Consider the following 16000-nt stretch of genomic DNA (forward strand, 5'->3'; position numbering starts at 1 on the left):
GGCGTCTCCAGGTGCATATTACATAATATCTGCATCTTGATAGTGCAGAAGAAACCCATTTACACATATCCATAGAGGCTATTATCTATGAGAGTTGTTGTGAATAGAGTGTCTGGTGGTGCAGTTAGTCGCGTGTGTGCTTGTGCATGTGTGTAGTTATAACTGCTTTATTTTTTAAAAAGTCCAATATGAGCCCCAGCAATTATGTCTTCGGTCAGCATTCTTCTCCCTTCGTCCTGTTGTCGTCTGCACTCCATCTTCCTACCACCCAGTGAGCTCCACGCTCTGGTCCACGCCACAACTGGTTACCTTTTACTTATAAACAGAAATACAGAGATATTAAAAATGCCTTAGAGCATCCACCCTTAAGTGTTTAGATTTCGCCTCCAGACAGTACCACACTTGCAAATCTAATTCATTCACCTTATTCTGTCCCTTCACTACCATTTTCACCCGCTGTTCCGTTCTGCTATATTTGCGTCAACTACATGGGCAGAATTTTACGGCCCCGTTTCGGCAGGGACGGGGCCATAAAATGCGGCAAAACATTCTAAACTTCATTGGCTTCGGCGGGAACGTAAAATCCCGCTGCCGTAAAATTTCACCCATGGATGTATTTTGAGCCTGACGCCCCACTAGTGCTTGTCACCAATGTTTGGTGTTTCTACTTTAATTTCCTAGTCCTTTTGTTGAAGGATATAAAAATATTTGTTGGAAGTGTTAATCCTCAGTAATAGCCCCGTAGGATGTTCAGGCAGGAAGACATACATGAGTATGCCATACCCAAACCGGGCAACGTATTCATGTAGCTGTCCTTCCAAGTCATCTCTTACAGTAATATTCACTTGTCCATAAGCATAAACACTTAAGAATACCTGCGCACCCAGTCCAACAGGACAAGCTGGTGTAAAACATATCATTCCATCAAGAATAGGACAGATCAGATCCTCAGACTGGCATCCCCGGTGTATGATTGTAACACAATTTTCCTCCTTTCCTTTGTATGGCACCCACCCTTTCCTTTATATACCACATGTGTCGGGAACTCTTGCCCCCTGGTCACCAGGACTGTACCATTGGACCCTCCCTGATCTGAAGTTAACCTGCAGGTTGGTGCTGTATTTCCAGTTACATCAAACAGGCAAACTGAAATATCCCCTTTCTGAGCACCACCCAGACAAATCCAGGGCTATCCAAGTGATCCCATCCACTCATACCTCGGGTATTTGTCGTAACGTGGCACATGACCTTGATCCGCTACACCAATCTTTTCAATTCTTAAAAAAGGATTAGGCTTCTCCCCTTCCTTTAGGACGGGATAATACAGAACCAACCCTAGCATGCCCATGCTACTGTTCCCCAGATGGCACTCGTTTCACCGACTATACCTGCATGAGCTCTCTGATTTTATAGACATCAGTGGTAAGTAGGTAAGTGGACATAGCCCTGAGATGTTTATCAGTCACCCAGGATGGCAACCTCCCTTCCACAACCCTCTGGAGGTTTTCATGGGTCTGTTCCACCAATCATTTTTAGCAGCTTCCACAAGAGGCATTTTATCCTCTTATAATTTCATTCATGCGTAGGGCATGCTTTTCCAATTCCCCACCACATCTTGCAAATGAACAGACATTGTTTGATATTCCTCTAATTCATTCTGTTCCACATCATTCATCCCCTTTTAATATTTTCCTTAACCTATTTCTAACAGTTTTTACCGCTTCATCTAAAGTAACTAAATCAAAACTATTTACGAGTGATGTCCTGGTGTTAAATATAGTTGCAGCGTCATTAATTGAACTACGTCATACCCACCCATGAGAGTGAGATTTCATTTGATTCCCTGAGCTCTCATAAGACTAGCATGTTCATCCTCCTCCATCGCAATGCTGGTTCATTCCCCGAATTCCCTCAAAACTTGATGCAGCATTCGATTCTGCAATGCTTGGGCTTTATGTTTATACCGTGAGAGTAGGCCCATATCTGCTAAATTAATCACCTAAATCACCTGCACTACCTCATGGTGCACATCGTGATTTAGTATCATTCGCGTGGGAATAACAACTATTCAGTTCTTTGGGCCTGGTGTATGTTTGGGGCATCTCACATTACTAGTTGAGTGAGGAAAGGCCGGAGGCTTCCCTAGGCAGTATCACCTCAGATGCCCTGCACTCTGCCTATCCTGCTATTTGAGCTGCATTGTTCCTGATCTTTATCCTCGCACACATTGATGCCTACCCCCTGAGATTCAAATTGCTCCCAACAAAATATCATCTTGTTGTGTCCCCTGGTGTCAAAACCCACCCTTTCACAATTTGGTGGTCTCCATACCCCTGACTATTTTACTTGCATCCTTGGGGACATTTGTATACGGGGAGCATTGTATGCAAAATTGTTTCCCCCCATTCCACCTCTACGTCAATTAGACTCTCAATCGCATTTGTAGGGCAGGTGTTTATTATTTCCCTCCTAACCGCAACCCTCATGACCGTCACTTGAGATTCTCTCTTCCCTTTTTCTCCTGCATGAGAGATATAATTTTCACCGAATGGACCGGGAGTTGTGGGTTTCAAACTCGATTTGCTCCCTCTCTTCAGCGGTTGTTGTGTCAGCTCCTTTCCTCCCGCTGGTTGGTCTGGCCATCTCTTTGCTGCCTTAAGTGGCAAGGGACACGTCTGCCAGGAACATAGGGAATGAACCTCGAGGACTAGTGAGTCTCAGCTTGGTGACACACTATTGGCATGATTTGACCCATCGTGCACATAGCAGTTTCCTGTTGGTGAGGGGCCTTGGTTTGGGATGTTGCTAAATTCATCTGATTAATGTGGAACCATTTTAAACATTTGGGAAACTGTACCGCATACCCCATAGGGCTATCCTTGTCTACTATGCTATAGGGTCCTTCATACAGGGGTTCAAACATACTCACCCCCACATAATTTCACACCAGCACCTGGTTACACCTATGCACCAATCCTGCTCTTTGAAAAAGGGTGGGACAACAACCCTTATATGGACCTAGTGATGTCATCATCACCCCCTCCATAATTTTAAAAGAACAGAACAAAGACATTGCCAAATGCTGTGGCTAGCATTTGAACCGTTTTTTTTTTCCTAACAAATATCTCTTTAAAAATATAAAAATTTAAAAATCCCTTCGCTCGTCTCCGCTTTCCCCCTCCCACCCCCACCCCTACCCCAAGATTGACTCCTGAGAGTGAAGTTCTCTCCCCTCCTCGTCTGCCAACCCGGTTCAATTTCCCTCCAAGATTGACCCCTTGAGATCAAACCTCACCTCACCTCCCCCGCACCCCCTGCCCCCAAAAAAACACTAGCACAGACCTAGCTGGCCCAATGGCCTCCATCAGCTGGTTTCCCTGTCCGACCGGAAGCCAAGGCCGAGATTTTCCAGCCCCATCCGCCGCCAGGATCTTCCGGTCCCGCCATTTTGGCGGGCCCACCACATCCCTCATGGCAGGTTCCGGCATGGCTGGGCCGGAATATCCCGGCCCAAGCCTGTCAATCAGGTCAGGCTTACAAGTGGGGAGCCAGTCGGTGGCGTCAGGTGCATGCTGCGAAGTGACTCCCCTGTTCCAGCTTCCCCAGCTCCTCCCTCCATCTACTTTGTCATGCCCTTTAAGAATTTTACACGTTTCAATGAGGTCAACTATACGTCAGCACTTTCTGGATTATCAACGCTCCTTATGATGACCCTTTAGTTATTGGTAATTCAATATCTCCTCATAGGCCAACCCTCACTCCAGGAAACAGTCCAGTGAACTTTGGTCGCATTTACTCGCCGGCAAGTGCCTCTTTCTTTAGTTTAGGGGACTGCACTATAAACATCACTCCAGTTGCGGTCTCACCAAGTCCCTATATAATTGCAATCAGATTTCTTTAATCTTATATTCAATTCTCAGGCTAACATACCATTTGCTTTCCTAATTGCTTTTGTACGCCAACAAAACGACAGACAGAAGTCAGTCAGCCGCCACAGAAGGAGGAATGAATAGATTGACAAAGAATGCTATCCAGCTATCCTTGTAGTCAATTCCAACCAACAGTGGGTTTATACCCTTCCACTAGCATTTTGGGCATTGGATGTGTTCCCACCATTAGATTAACATGAACAAAACACTCTCTTTGGTGTCTCTACCTCAATAATGGGGGCTGGATGGCTCAGTTGACTAGATAGTTTGTGTGTGGTGCAGATTAATGCTAGCAGCATGTGGTTCAATTCCCCCTTCTGGCTGAGGTAGACTCGGGGCCTGCCTCTTCACCCTACCCATAGTAAAAAAATCATGGCATTTTACTCTCGTTCGGCAAGGATCTGCCTTTGGGCGAAGAACTGAAGAGGATCACAATGATATTGCGAATGTGGAGAGAGCTAGACTGTCTTTGTCATTGTGTTTCCAATTCTTTTTCACCTAACTACCCAAGTCATCCCAATTGGGACTGACATTCAGATTCAGTAATTTTCAAACTCAGTACAGCCTGCATCTCTCCTTCATAGCTGAAACATTTCTTGCTATTTCCCAAACGACATTGTGCGCCTGTTTTATTTGGATGTTCCCAACTGCCAAACTAGGTAAGGATAAGCGAGAAGTGTCACTGCGCTGTATGATGTTGTACGTACCTGCAAGCCATTGTAATCTAAAGGTGCTCAGCCGAGCAAGGATTAACGTGGGACAGGAGAATAGCACGGCCCACGGTATGATGCATAGAGTCACATGGTAATAGACCACAGGACACTCTAGAAGCAGCCTACCCGCATGGCAGCAGCACCATGGAAGACAGTAACCTGGGATCTGTACATAGTTAAGGATTAACAATGAACGGTTTATGTTTAAACATACAAGTCCCAAGACCTTGTCAGAGACAGACACACAGCTGGCACCATAACACAACATGGTGATCAGCGGTGGTAATACAACACATTGACCCAGGCCATGATCCTGATTCATGACTCGGACCCCAATCCCTGACAACAAGTACCTGAGGGCTGCTGCCATCTTAGAAATGGCCCAAATTTAGAGCCGTCAACGCTAATGGATTATTGATGCTTCACCCAGCAACATTGAAATGACACCCAAGGATCAGGGGAGCATCAGGCCTCAACATTTAGGTGCAGGCGGTGCAAGTTATGTCCCCATTCCCACGCACCAAAAAACTGGTTACAGCCAATTTCTAGGCCTTTGTGTGCGTAAGTGTGAGGCAGCTTTTTTTAAAGCTATGAAAACTTATCCCATACCAAGTCACACTACACAGCAGAGTCCTGCTTAGTTAGACTCACATCCCATTTGAAGTCTTTAGATACTGCATCCTTCCTTGATACAAGTTGATGAGTATAACACTAATGTGTAGCGCTTGAAAGTAAAGAGGCTTTTTGTTGCCAACTTTCTCCTTTCTTCAAGACACCATTTGTTGCTCGGCCCAATGTTACTTTTATCTAATGTCAACTATTTCTTTTTTAGGTGTGTGTTTATCTACAACTATCATAGAGGGTCCAAAAACTGCCTTTGTTTTGCTTAACTCTGATGCTACATTCAACTGCACAGTGTCTGAGCCTTGGACTATTATTATCTGGATGCTGAAGGATTCACCTGTCCTTACTGCAACACCAAAAGGACCAATTATTACAGACCCTCAGTTTGAACAACGCAATTATACAACTCTTAACAGTTTTACGTCAGAACTTGTCATCTCAACAGTGACCTTGGACAACAATGCGACTGTGCAGTGCAACCTCCAAACTGATGGGAATCAACAGGCGGCTTTGTTTGTGCAAGGTCAGTATATTTCTCCAATTTAAAATGAGGGACTTCAATTATGCGGAGAGAATAGGGAAGCTGGGAATGTTCTCCTCAGAAGAGGGAATGTTAAGAGGATATTTGTTAGAGGTTCCAAATTATAGAGGCTGTGTGACCACATGACACAAATTTAAGATAACTGGCTAAATGCCAAGGAGGAGATGAGGGGATTATTTTTACACACAGCTAGTTGTCTTGATCTGAAATGCGCTACCACAAAGGGTGGTGTAAGTAGATTCAGTAGTAGCTTTCAAAAGAGAATGGCTATATGCTCGAAAAGGAAACATTTTCAGGGTTACAGGGTAAGAGCAGGGGATAGGAACTAAGTTGTTAGTTCTTTAAAGAGTTGGCACAGGCACAATGGGATGAACGGCCTCCTTCACATATGATTCTATGATTATCACCTTATCTTCTATTAATCATCATCCCTTATGCCATTTAATCACTCCTGCCTTCCGCCCTAGCAGAGAGCTTCCCTTTCGTTCTTCCCCCCCCCCCACTTTCCCTGTCTCTGAACTTGTTTAAAACCTGTTACATCTCTTTTTCCAAGGGCAGAATTTAACGGGTAGTGGGGTTTCATGCATCCCCGCCAATCATAGCTGCCTCGCATCCATTTAACATTCCGACCCTCACTCGGGAGGAAGTCCCGTCTCAGAGAGAACGGCTGGCCAATCTGATTGGCTGGCAGCTCTGCAGCCCCAGCAGCGCCACCGGGAGCAGTGGTCACGGCTAGGAATACAAGCAGTTCCACCAGTCAAAGAGCTGGAGCCCACAGAACCAGCTAAGTCTGGGGTATCGCACTGAGAGGGGAGAAGAGGGGAGAGCTGGGGCAGGGGGCAAGTGGGAGACAGAGGATGGGGGAACCTGACGACAAGGCCAGGTGGGGAGGGATCATTTGGGAAGGGTGGGGCGTGGGGCCGATCTAGAAAGGGGGCCTTTGATGAAGGAGCCCCCCTTCCCCCAACTCTCCCAGCTGAGGGCCGAGCAAGGTGAACCTCTGGGCTTCTCTCCCGTCCCGCCAGCCTCAAAACCTCATTAGTTGACAATTTAAGGCCCTCGATTGGGGCAAGGGTTGACCCTAGGCCTCGCCTGCCCCCATAAAATGGCGGACAGGTTAGGGGCATGTGGGAGGGCAGTGGGAAGGCCACCCCAGGAATTGTATGGCCCCTGCCTGCAAACCCAGCGGCAGGGGCCTGGAAAATTCTGTCCTGGTTCTGACAAGAGCTCACGGACCAGAAATATTAACTCTGTTTCTCCCTCTACAGATGCTGTCTGACCCACTGAGTATTTCCAGCATTTTCCATTTTTATTTAATAATTTCTAATACATCTTTAGCCCTTTTTACAGTTTTTACCCTCACTAACTTATTCCTACATTACCCGGAAGCCTATTTTACAGCTAATAATGGAGATTTTGGATGGAATCTGAGGGCAATTTTCTGTCCAGAAGGTTTAAGGTGGGAATGGAGCACCAGCTTTGTGTCAGGTTTCATATTTCAGGCTGCATTTTGTCTCTGTGACCATCACGCAGCTCAAATGTGAGTCTCCTTGAGTTGATGAACACCACTATTTCATTCAAGCTCGAAATGAGAATGAAATGAAGAAGGTGGGAGTTGGGGCAGGGATTAAAAAGGTAACCTGAAAGACCAAAGGAAGTGCATCACTGTAGCTTTTCGTAACACCTAATTACAGAAGTGAAGGCAATCCTTTCCATCCTCGTCTTTTCATTTTGTGTGCTTTGGTTTTGTGGTGTATGCGGTTCTTCATACACTTCAGGTGCATGAGGAGCATTTTCGTCCTGCTTAGGCCATTTTGATTCATCTCCCTCTCCGCCCTCTCATACATTCACAACCACCCATTACCCAGGAGAGTGGATCTGGGGATCCGGCTCTATTTCACTGCGTAACAGCAACATGGCAAAACATCGCTGACGCTTCACAAGAGCGTCATCAGTCAAAACCTAACACTGAGCCACTAAGGAGATATTGGGACAGGTGGCCAAAGGTTTGGTCAAAGAGATAAGTATCACTTACTAGTATTTTTCTGCAACTCAGCACAAAGCATTCATCCAGTTCTTTTAAAAGGCATTTATTTAGCACAACTTTATTTAGAGCCACCCTTGACATTTTTTAAATGTCCCTGTCTTTAAAAGAGTAACCTGTTGGGAGGGTGTTGGTTACAGAATGGTATGTTTTAAAGAAGTCTTTGTAGTCTTCAGTAGGTTAACTGTAAGTCTTTATTAACAAGTAGAACTATTTACACATGTACAGTAAAGGGTACAGGCTAGGAACTATCTCCATGCTTAGGTCTTAACCCGTTTCTGCTCAACACCACACTGGGTCTGGGTCATGTGCCTTCTTACATCACTGTGTGGGTGGTACTGTACTCAGTCCCACATTAACCCCATATGTGCCAGACCCTTATACTACATAATCTTTGGATGATGATCTGCATTGATATTTGTTATCAGCTGCCAGCCTCCATTGACCTCATTTGCTCTGAAGTAAAATACAGGGACACCATTGATAGAGAGAACAATGTACAGATGTGGTGGGCAAGGGACTTACACGATTATACTACCTCAAAAAATTAAAGTCCTTTCATGTAACTCCCACAATCATGAAACTCTTCCATATAACTGTATGAATGCTATCCTCTTTCGATGTCTCACCTGGCACTGTTAGGAAAGCGGACTCTTTAAGGATGCAGAGACTATTAAACCAAGCAGAAAGGGTATTTGAAGAGCAAATCTTTCTCGACAAGATCTACTCTCGAAGGATTTTGACAAAACTTAAGGGTGTCAGGAACAATCAGAATCATCCCTCGCCTCTGTATTACAGCTGGTTGTGTTCAGGGAAAAGGCTACAACCCCTCAGATGAAGGACAAATCAGCTCCTGACCTTGTTTGTTGTTAGCCTGCAGGTACAGCAAGCAATTAGGAAGGCAAATAACATATTGGCTTTTATTGCAAGGGGATTGGAGTACAATAATAAACAAGTCTTGCTACAGTGGTACAGGGTTTTGGTGAGACCACATCTGGAGTACTGTGTGCGGTTTTGGACTCCACATTTAAGAAAGGATTTACTGCAGTGGAGGCGGTACAGCGAAGGTTCACTAAATTGGTCCCTGGGATGAGGAATGTCCTATGTTGAGAGTCTGAGTAAATTGGGCTTATAGTCTCTGGAGTTTAGAAGAATGAGAGGCGATCTCACTGAAACCTACAAAATTCTAAAGGGGCAGAGACTATTAAACCAAGCAGAAAGGGTATTTGAAGAGCAAATCTTCTTGACAAGATAGAGTGGACGCTGAGAGATTGTTTCCACTGGTCAGGGAATCTAAAACAGGGGGGCACAGTCTCAAGATAAGGGGCAGATAATTTAGGACTGAGATGAGGAGAAATTACTTCACTCAAAGGGCTGTGAATCTTTGGAATTCTCTACCCCAGAAGGTTGTGATGCTCATTCATTTTTAAGGCTGGATAGACAGATTTTTGGTCTTTTAGGGATAAGGGATATGGGGAGCGGGCGGGAAAATGGAGTTGAAGCCCAAGCCATGGTTATATTGAATGATGGAGAGAGCTTGATGGGCCATATGAGCTACTCCTGCTCCTATTTCTTGTGTTCTTCTCTAAAACAACTTATAACAGAAGTGTGGGCAGATTTAATCTGGGTGCAGTACTTTTGACATTGTCCAGGAGCAGTTACAGTAGGACACCTATTCACATCAGAATAGTATAAGGAAAGTAAAAAGGATATGGACAAATTAATAGGTGAGCCAGTGAATGATGAATGTCATTTCACAAGAAAAGTTTATTGTAATGCAGAAATGTGAAACTTGTACACAATAGACTGGTGCTAACTGACAAAGATGGATAAGGAAATAGAAATAGGTGTGATTATCATCCATCGACTGAAAATGCCCATACAATACAAATCGACCAACAAGAATGCAAATTAATGATAAATTCCATCTCAAGGCAATTTGATTGCAACTTGAAATGAATTTATTTGAATATTTCCTTCAGTGTTGCTTCCAAAGAGACAGAGCAAAGAGAATATTGGGGCTTCTTGATCAGGAGAAAAGTTTAAAAGGACACTTGATACCATCATAGCTTATATTCAAAACCTTCATCAGTAATTTGTTTAATTTAGGTTATGGTTGCGAGACCAAAGGATACATTAATAACTCTTGACAAAAAGTAAAGATAAATGTTTTACATGCAAAGTAGTAGCTATTTGGAATAGGTTTTAATCACAATTAATTAATCACAAACTAATTTAAGAAGAGAGAGATTTTTCTCTAGTTTCCAAAGGATTAGATGTTAAAGGAATAAGGACCATGTATTCTGCGGAATATTAAGGATCCACCACTTGGATGCTAAGGAAGTATTGGGTAACAAGCAAATGCCAAATAACCATACTTTCAGAGTGTGGTGAAGGCGGGTTCAATCAAAGCGTTCAAAAGGGAATTAGACTGTTACCTGAAAAAGAAGGATGTGCAGGGTTACGGGTAGAAGGTGGGAGAATGATTCTAAGGGAGTTGCTCATTCGGAGAGCTGGTGCAGACATGAAGGGGATGTCCTCCTTCTACACTGTAGCAATTCTCTTTGATGCATGGAGTATGCACTCAGGGTGGGACTCTGACAATTTTAATGCTTTGGAATAGATTTTACCATATATTTTAATTAAGTTAGACCTCTGTGATAAGGTAATTTTCTTTCTTTTTATTGTTATTATTCATTTACATGTATTAACGAATGAGTAATGTACGCAAAATGAATTTCCATATAGACAATAAAGTGAAGATTGAATTGTATTGAAATTGAAATGGGTAGAACAGCATATATAAGCAGAGCCAGATCAGGGTACATACCTTGCTGCAACAGAAGGTCTTAATTCAAAGGCCACTGTGCCATGCCTTTGATCTTCTGCAGCTAATGGCTTACTCCATCACCAATTTGGTTTCTGAGCAGTTTGGGCAGAATCCTGAGAGCAGATTACTTCAAAATAAGGTAGTGCAAGTAAAAACAGAAAATGCTGGAAAGACTCAGCAGGTCTGGCATCTGTGGAGACAGAAACAGAGTTAATGTTTCGAGTCCATTTGACTCTTCTTCAGAGCTGCCTGGCCTGCTGAGCTTTTCCAGCATTTTCTGTTTTTATTTCCAGCATCTGCAGTATTTTGCTTTTATCTTAAGGTAGTGCAAGTGTTATGTTAACGGGCTAATAAACCAGAAGCCTGGACTAATAAGCCAGAGAATATGATTTCAAATGTCACCATGGCAGGTTAAGAATTTGAATTCAATTTTTTTTAAAAAATCAGGAATTAAAAATCTGACATCAGTTAAAGTGAATATAAAGCTGTTGGATTGTTGTAACAACCCAACTGGTTCATTAATGTTCCTTAGGGAGGGACATCTTCTGTCCTTACCCGGTCTGGGCTTTAATGTGACTCTAGTTCTACATCAATGTGGTTAACGTTTAGCTAACGTCTGAAGTGGTCAAACACAGCCTGTCAGTTGTAACCAAACGCTACCAGTGGTTCAAGAAGCAAGCCTACCACCCTCTCAAAGTAGTTAGGGATGGCTGATAAAGCCAGCCTCACCAGTGATGCCCACACCCTGGGAAGGAACAAAAGAAGATGCACTCCTGCATGTGCAAGTCGGGTGGTGGAAAAAGAAGTTCGATAGCAAGGAAGTGTTAACAAAGGATAAATAAAGCACTTAAGCTGTTTTTGGAATAATTTTAATTCAAGAGTGTTCAGAAAAGTAATTGTCAAATTTATCTCTGATAAAACACTGCATAAAACTAAACCTCTGCTGTTATTGTGCCACAGTCGATGGAACGGTATCTTTTACGAGCACGATTTCGTCTGTGGTGATAAACCATAGTACAAACATTGTCTGTAATGCAGAAAGCTGGAATCCTGAGCCGACTATCACCTGGACAGTAAACCAAACAGCTGTGGATTCAAAAATGTACACCACCACCTTTCACCCAACTTCAGGACACCTCTTCAATGCCCGCAGCACCTTAAATCTCACACTTAGTGCCAATGCTGAAGTTGTGTGTCTGGCCACCATAAGAGCACTTCCTCAGCCGAAAACTGCTGCACTTAACATCACTGTGAAACCACGTAAGTATAATGTCTTGTATATGTAAGTGACATCAGCTTTGTTTATAGTTACTGATTGGTCACAATGTCAAAATCTATATTAAACCAAGGCTGTATGAGGATTCTCTCGATAGTTCACTAGATAAGTGTCAGTTCAGTGGAATTGAGCTGTGTAGAACAGGAACATCTCAAGATTATCCCTTGGAAAATGAGGAATTTAACTAATGTTGATGAGAGCACCATCGTCATTGGACTTAGAGCCCACAGGCTGAGGAGGGGAAAAATATTAATTGTCCTTTGATTCGTGTTGAAATGTACCTGGGAATGTCAGGTGCGGACAGGGCTAGGTTCAGGTGTGATTCCATCCATGGTCAAATCTCCTGTCAACATTCACTACCTGGCCTCTCAAAAGAGGAATGGTCCCTTCGGGGAGGTGGATGAGCACTAATCATGAAGCCAGCTCCAACATGAATCTGTGCCTCTGGGGACAAAGATGAGAAAATTCAGAAGCTTCATTGGTAATTTGGGCGTATTTACAGTGGACAGGCTACTTTGAAGTAACCATTATACCCACTCACACGACAGGGGTGACATCTTAGTGATGGCAGTACTCAGGTTGTTGTCATGTCACATGACCCGAAGGGAACTATTAACCAGACTATTTTTAGGAGAACTCCTCGATTTTATGAAAAGGGAAGCTACACATTTATACTAAAAACTTCGGCTTCTAGTAGAGATGAGCTGTATAGTGCTCATAGTTTGAAGTTTCTTATATCTAAATTTTAAATGTTTGGTACAGTTTATTAGATTGCTGTGCACTACCAGAAGCCAGTAGGACTAATTGAGGCAAAAGAACCCACAAGACTGGAAAAGGCCAGTACAGGCCATCAGGCTGGTCTGAAGGTCCAAACAGTATAATGCGCCCTTCTATCTTAGATAGCTCTCAAATACTTCCCTTACCAAATATCTATTCAGCTCCCTGTTGAAATTATCACCACAATCAGTCCTCATCACCGCTAAAGCAATACACTGTTAATTCAGTTGTTAGTGGACTGGGTGCTTTTCTGTGATTTTTTTTGTTCATGAGTTTCTCATATACGGACTAGTTACATGACATTGATGCAAAGGAAACCCTAATTTTTCAGAATTGGTATTTATTCTCCATTATCCACTTCTCAGATTGATTGTCGGTATTTGGTAATTATTTGCTAATCTTTCAACTAATTTGTGTTCACAAAAAGGGGTTACTTATAGATCAACATTAAAACTATCCAGTGCTGACAGTCAGAATGTGCGTGATGTGGATAATAGGAGGATGAAGGAGCTCTTGATGAGAACAGCAACACCACATAAAGTTTATCAAAACTTGTCAATATTCATGACAGTGCAATAAAAGAATATGCTAATAAATTAACAATTTATTCTCTTTTTAAATATTACCAGTGTTATGATTTACTTTGTCAGGTACACAGAAAAAAAGAGAAAGAAAAAGTAAAAAGGAGACTTACATTTATTTACCTTTCATAACCACAGGATGTCCCAAATTGCTTCATAGTGAACCAAGTACCTTTTGAAGTGTAGTCATTGTTGCAATGTAGGAAACGCAGCAGCTAATTTGTACACAGCAAGCTCCCACAAACAGTAATGTGATAATGACCAGTTAATTTGTTTTTGTGAGGTTGAGTGAGGCATAAATATTGGCCAGGGCAACAGGGAATAGTGCCATCTGTCTGAAAAAGTAGATGAGGCCTTGATTTAACATGCTGTGCAAACGACAGTACCTGTGACTGTACAGCACTCCCTCAGTACTGTCTGGAGTATCAGCCTGGATTTGTTGTGCTCAAGCCCTAGAGTGGCAACTTACAAACTTTGAACTCAAAGATGAAGGTGCTACAAACTGAGCCGTGCTGATACTTCAATGTTTGGTCGGGTCTTGCAAATGCCTTTACATTATGGCCACCTCAAAGTCACAAAAATACTGCAGAATATTATAATGAGAGGCAAATGTTATAAATGTACTATTTTGTGACAATTATATCATAAAAAGACAATAAGACTTGTATTTCCACAATACTTTTTAAAACCTCAAGACATCTCAAAGCAGTTTTACAGCCAATGAAATATTTCTCAAGTGCAATCACTCTTCAAATGTAGAATATGTGCAGGATTCTGATGTCCTTTGTAACTACTTATTATTAAACGGGATCATTTCACAATGATTCTGTGGTAATAGAACTATTGTATTAGCTCTGTATTAGTCCTGCCATTGATGAACAGAGTGGATGATTGAAAATGGGTTTCACAACAGCGTGAAACCAATTTTTGGTCTTTCTGCCATATTGTCCGCTCACACCTGCCATGACGCCTGATGCCAGCAGGCACGGAAAATTCTGCCCATAGTCTTTGTGACCCATCTGGTTTTGACCCCTCTACAATGGCTGCGCTCCAATTATTGTGACTGGGCTCTGTGATGTCATTTTGAAGCATAAATCCAATTTCATTCTGCACTTGAGCCAATTTTACTGGGTTTAATCTATATGGGTGTTGCCTTATTGAAACTGAATCCCCCACATCAACATAATGCAAAGCCAAATTTGTCTTCCTTGGTCTATTTGCATAAATTGCTTTTTGTGACTGCAACAGCTCATAAATCATTTTGACAGTTTTCTGGAAGGTAACTTAATATCACATTTAGATTCTTAAGTACTTCCTCATTATCCAATTTAATCAGAGCAAGGTCCATTTTGGAATCTTTAATTTCTGTTTCCTCCTCCTTACTTACCACAACTAGTATCTCTTTATTCTCTCTGTCAAAATACCTTTTTAGTAGGTTTGCATGGCACACTCACTGACTCTTTCTTCTACCTGGAATATTCATTACATAGTTTACCTTACTCAGTCTCTTTTCGATCTGATGAGGTCCACTAAACCTTGCCTTTAATGGTTTGCCTGACACTGGCAACAATACTAACAATTTTTCTCCAGTCACAAAACCACGAGCCTTTGCTCTTTTATCTGCATTTGCCTTCATCACCTGCTGAGATATATTTAAATGTTCCCTAGCTAACTCACTTGCCCTACTCAATCTTTCACTGAATTTTGTTACATTATCCAGGAGAGTTGTTTCAGAATTTTGACTTACTAATTTTTCCTGAATCAGTTTGAGTGGTCCCCTTACTTCATGACCATAAATTAATTTGAAAGGACTGAACCCTGTTGACTCATTAGGTGTATCCCTAATGGCAAACAACAAGAATGGAATTCCTCGATCCCAATCACGTGGGTAGTCCTGACTATATGCTATAATCATAGGGCAGAATCTTCGGGTCAGTGAGTGGGGGCAGGCCCCGCTCGCCGACACATAAAATGATGTGCAGTGATGTCGGGCGTGGGTCCCAATGTCACAGTGCGTCATTCAGATATTCAGTTCAGCAGGCGCGCAGCCAACTCCGGTGCGCGCCCGCCGAACTCGCAAAGGCCTATTCAGGCCGTTTAAGTTCCAATGGAAATAATTAATTGAGCTGCCCGTCCAACCTTAAGGTTGGTAGGTGGGCAGGCGAAGAGCCCAGGCGGCCTTCGCATTTATCATGAAACATCATCCACGGGCGGGATGAGGTTTCATGAAGGTTTTAAAACACTAATAGAAATTTTAAATAAAATTTATAGACATGTCCCAGCTCATGTGACACTGTTACATGAGGGGACATGTCTTTAATTTTTTTTTTCCTTTATTAAAATTTTTAAAAATCAAAGTAATCTCCCTGAGACAGCTCTGCGCATGCGCGTGAAAGAGCGCAGGCCCTGACTCAGCCTACTCCCTCCGCCCACACAGGGAGCACACAGCGCTTCCAGGTACATGTCACGCTGGGCAGACGTTAATTAGCCCGCTCATGTAAAATAGCGGCGCGCAACTGATCGCGGGCAGCGATTGGCTGTGCGTCCGCCTGCGCCCGCTCTGGCCCCCCCCTCCCCAACGGGGAGAAAATTCTCCCCATAGTCTTTCAAGTTTGATGTCACCTTTCTAAAACACCTTGTGATTCAGGGTGATAGGCTGACGACCTAAATTGCTTTATTCCTAGG

At 43.0% G+C, this 16000-nt stretch overlaps 1 protein-coding gene across 3 annotated transcripts in view; it reads left to right on the forward strand.

The window, feature by feature from the left end:
- Positions 1–16000, forward strand: part of LOC144691810 (immunoglobulin superfamily member 5-like) — a 108058-nt gene that overhangs the window by 33771 nt on the left and 58287 nt on the right. For all 3 annotated transcript variants that reach the window (XM_078560317.1, XM_078560314.1, XM_078560316.1), the window contains 2 exons: positions 5475–5789; positions 11642–11941. In XM_078560317.1, coding sequence (XP_078416443.1) covers positions 5475–5789; positions 11642–11941 — 615 coding nt within the window. The remainder of the gene's footprint in view (positions 1–5474; positions 5790–11641; positions 11942–16000) is intronic.

The sequence above is a fragment of the Cetorhinus maximus genome, chromosome 16, assembly GCF_964194155.1.
Source record: "Cetorhinus maximus chromosome 16, sCetMax3.hap1.1, whole genome shotgun sequence".
Taxonomy (NCBI): Eukaryota; Metazoa; Chordata; class Chondrichthyes; order Lamniformes; family Cetorhinidae; genus Cetorhinus; species Cetorhinus maximus.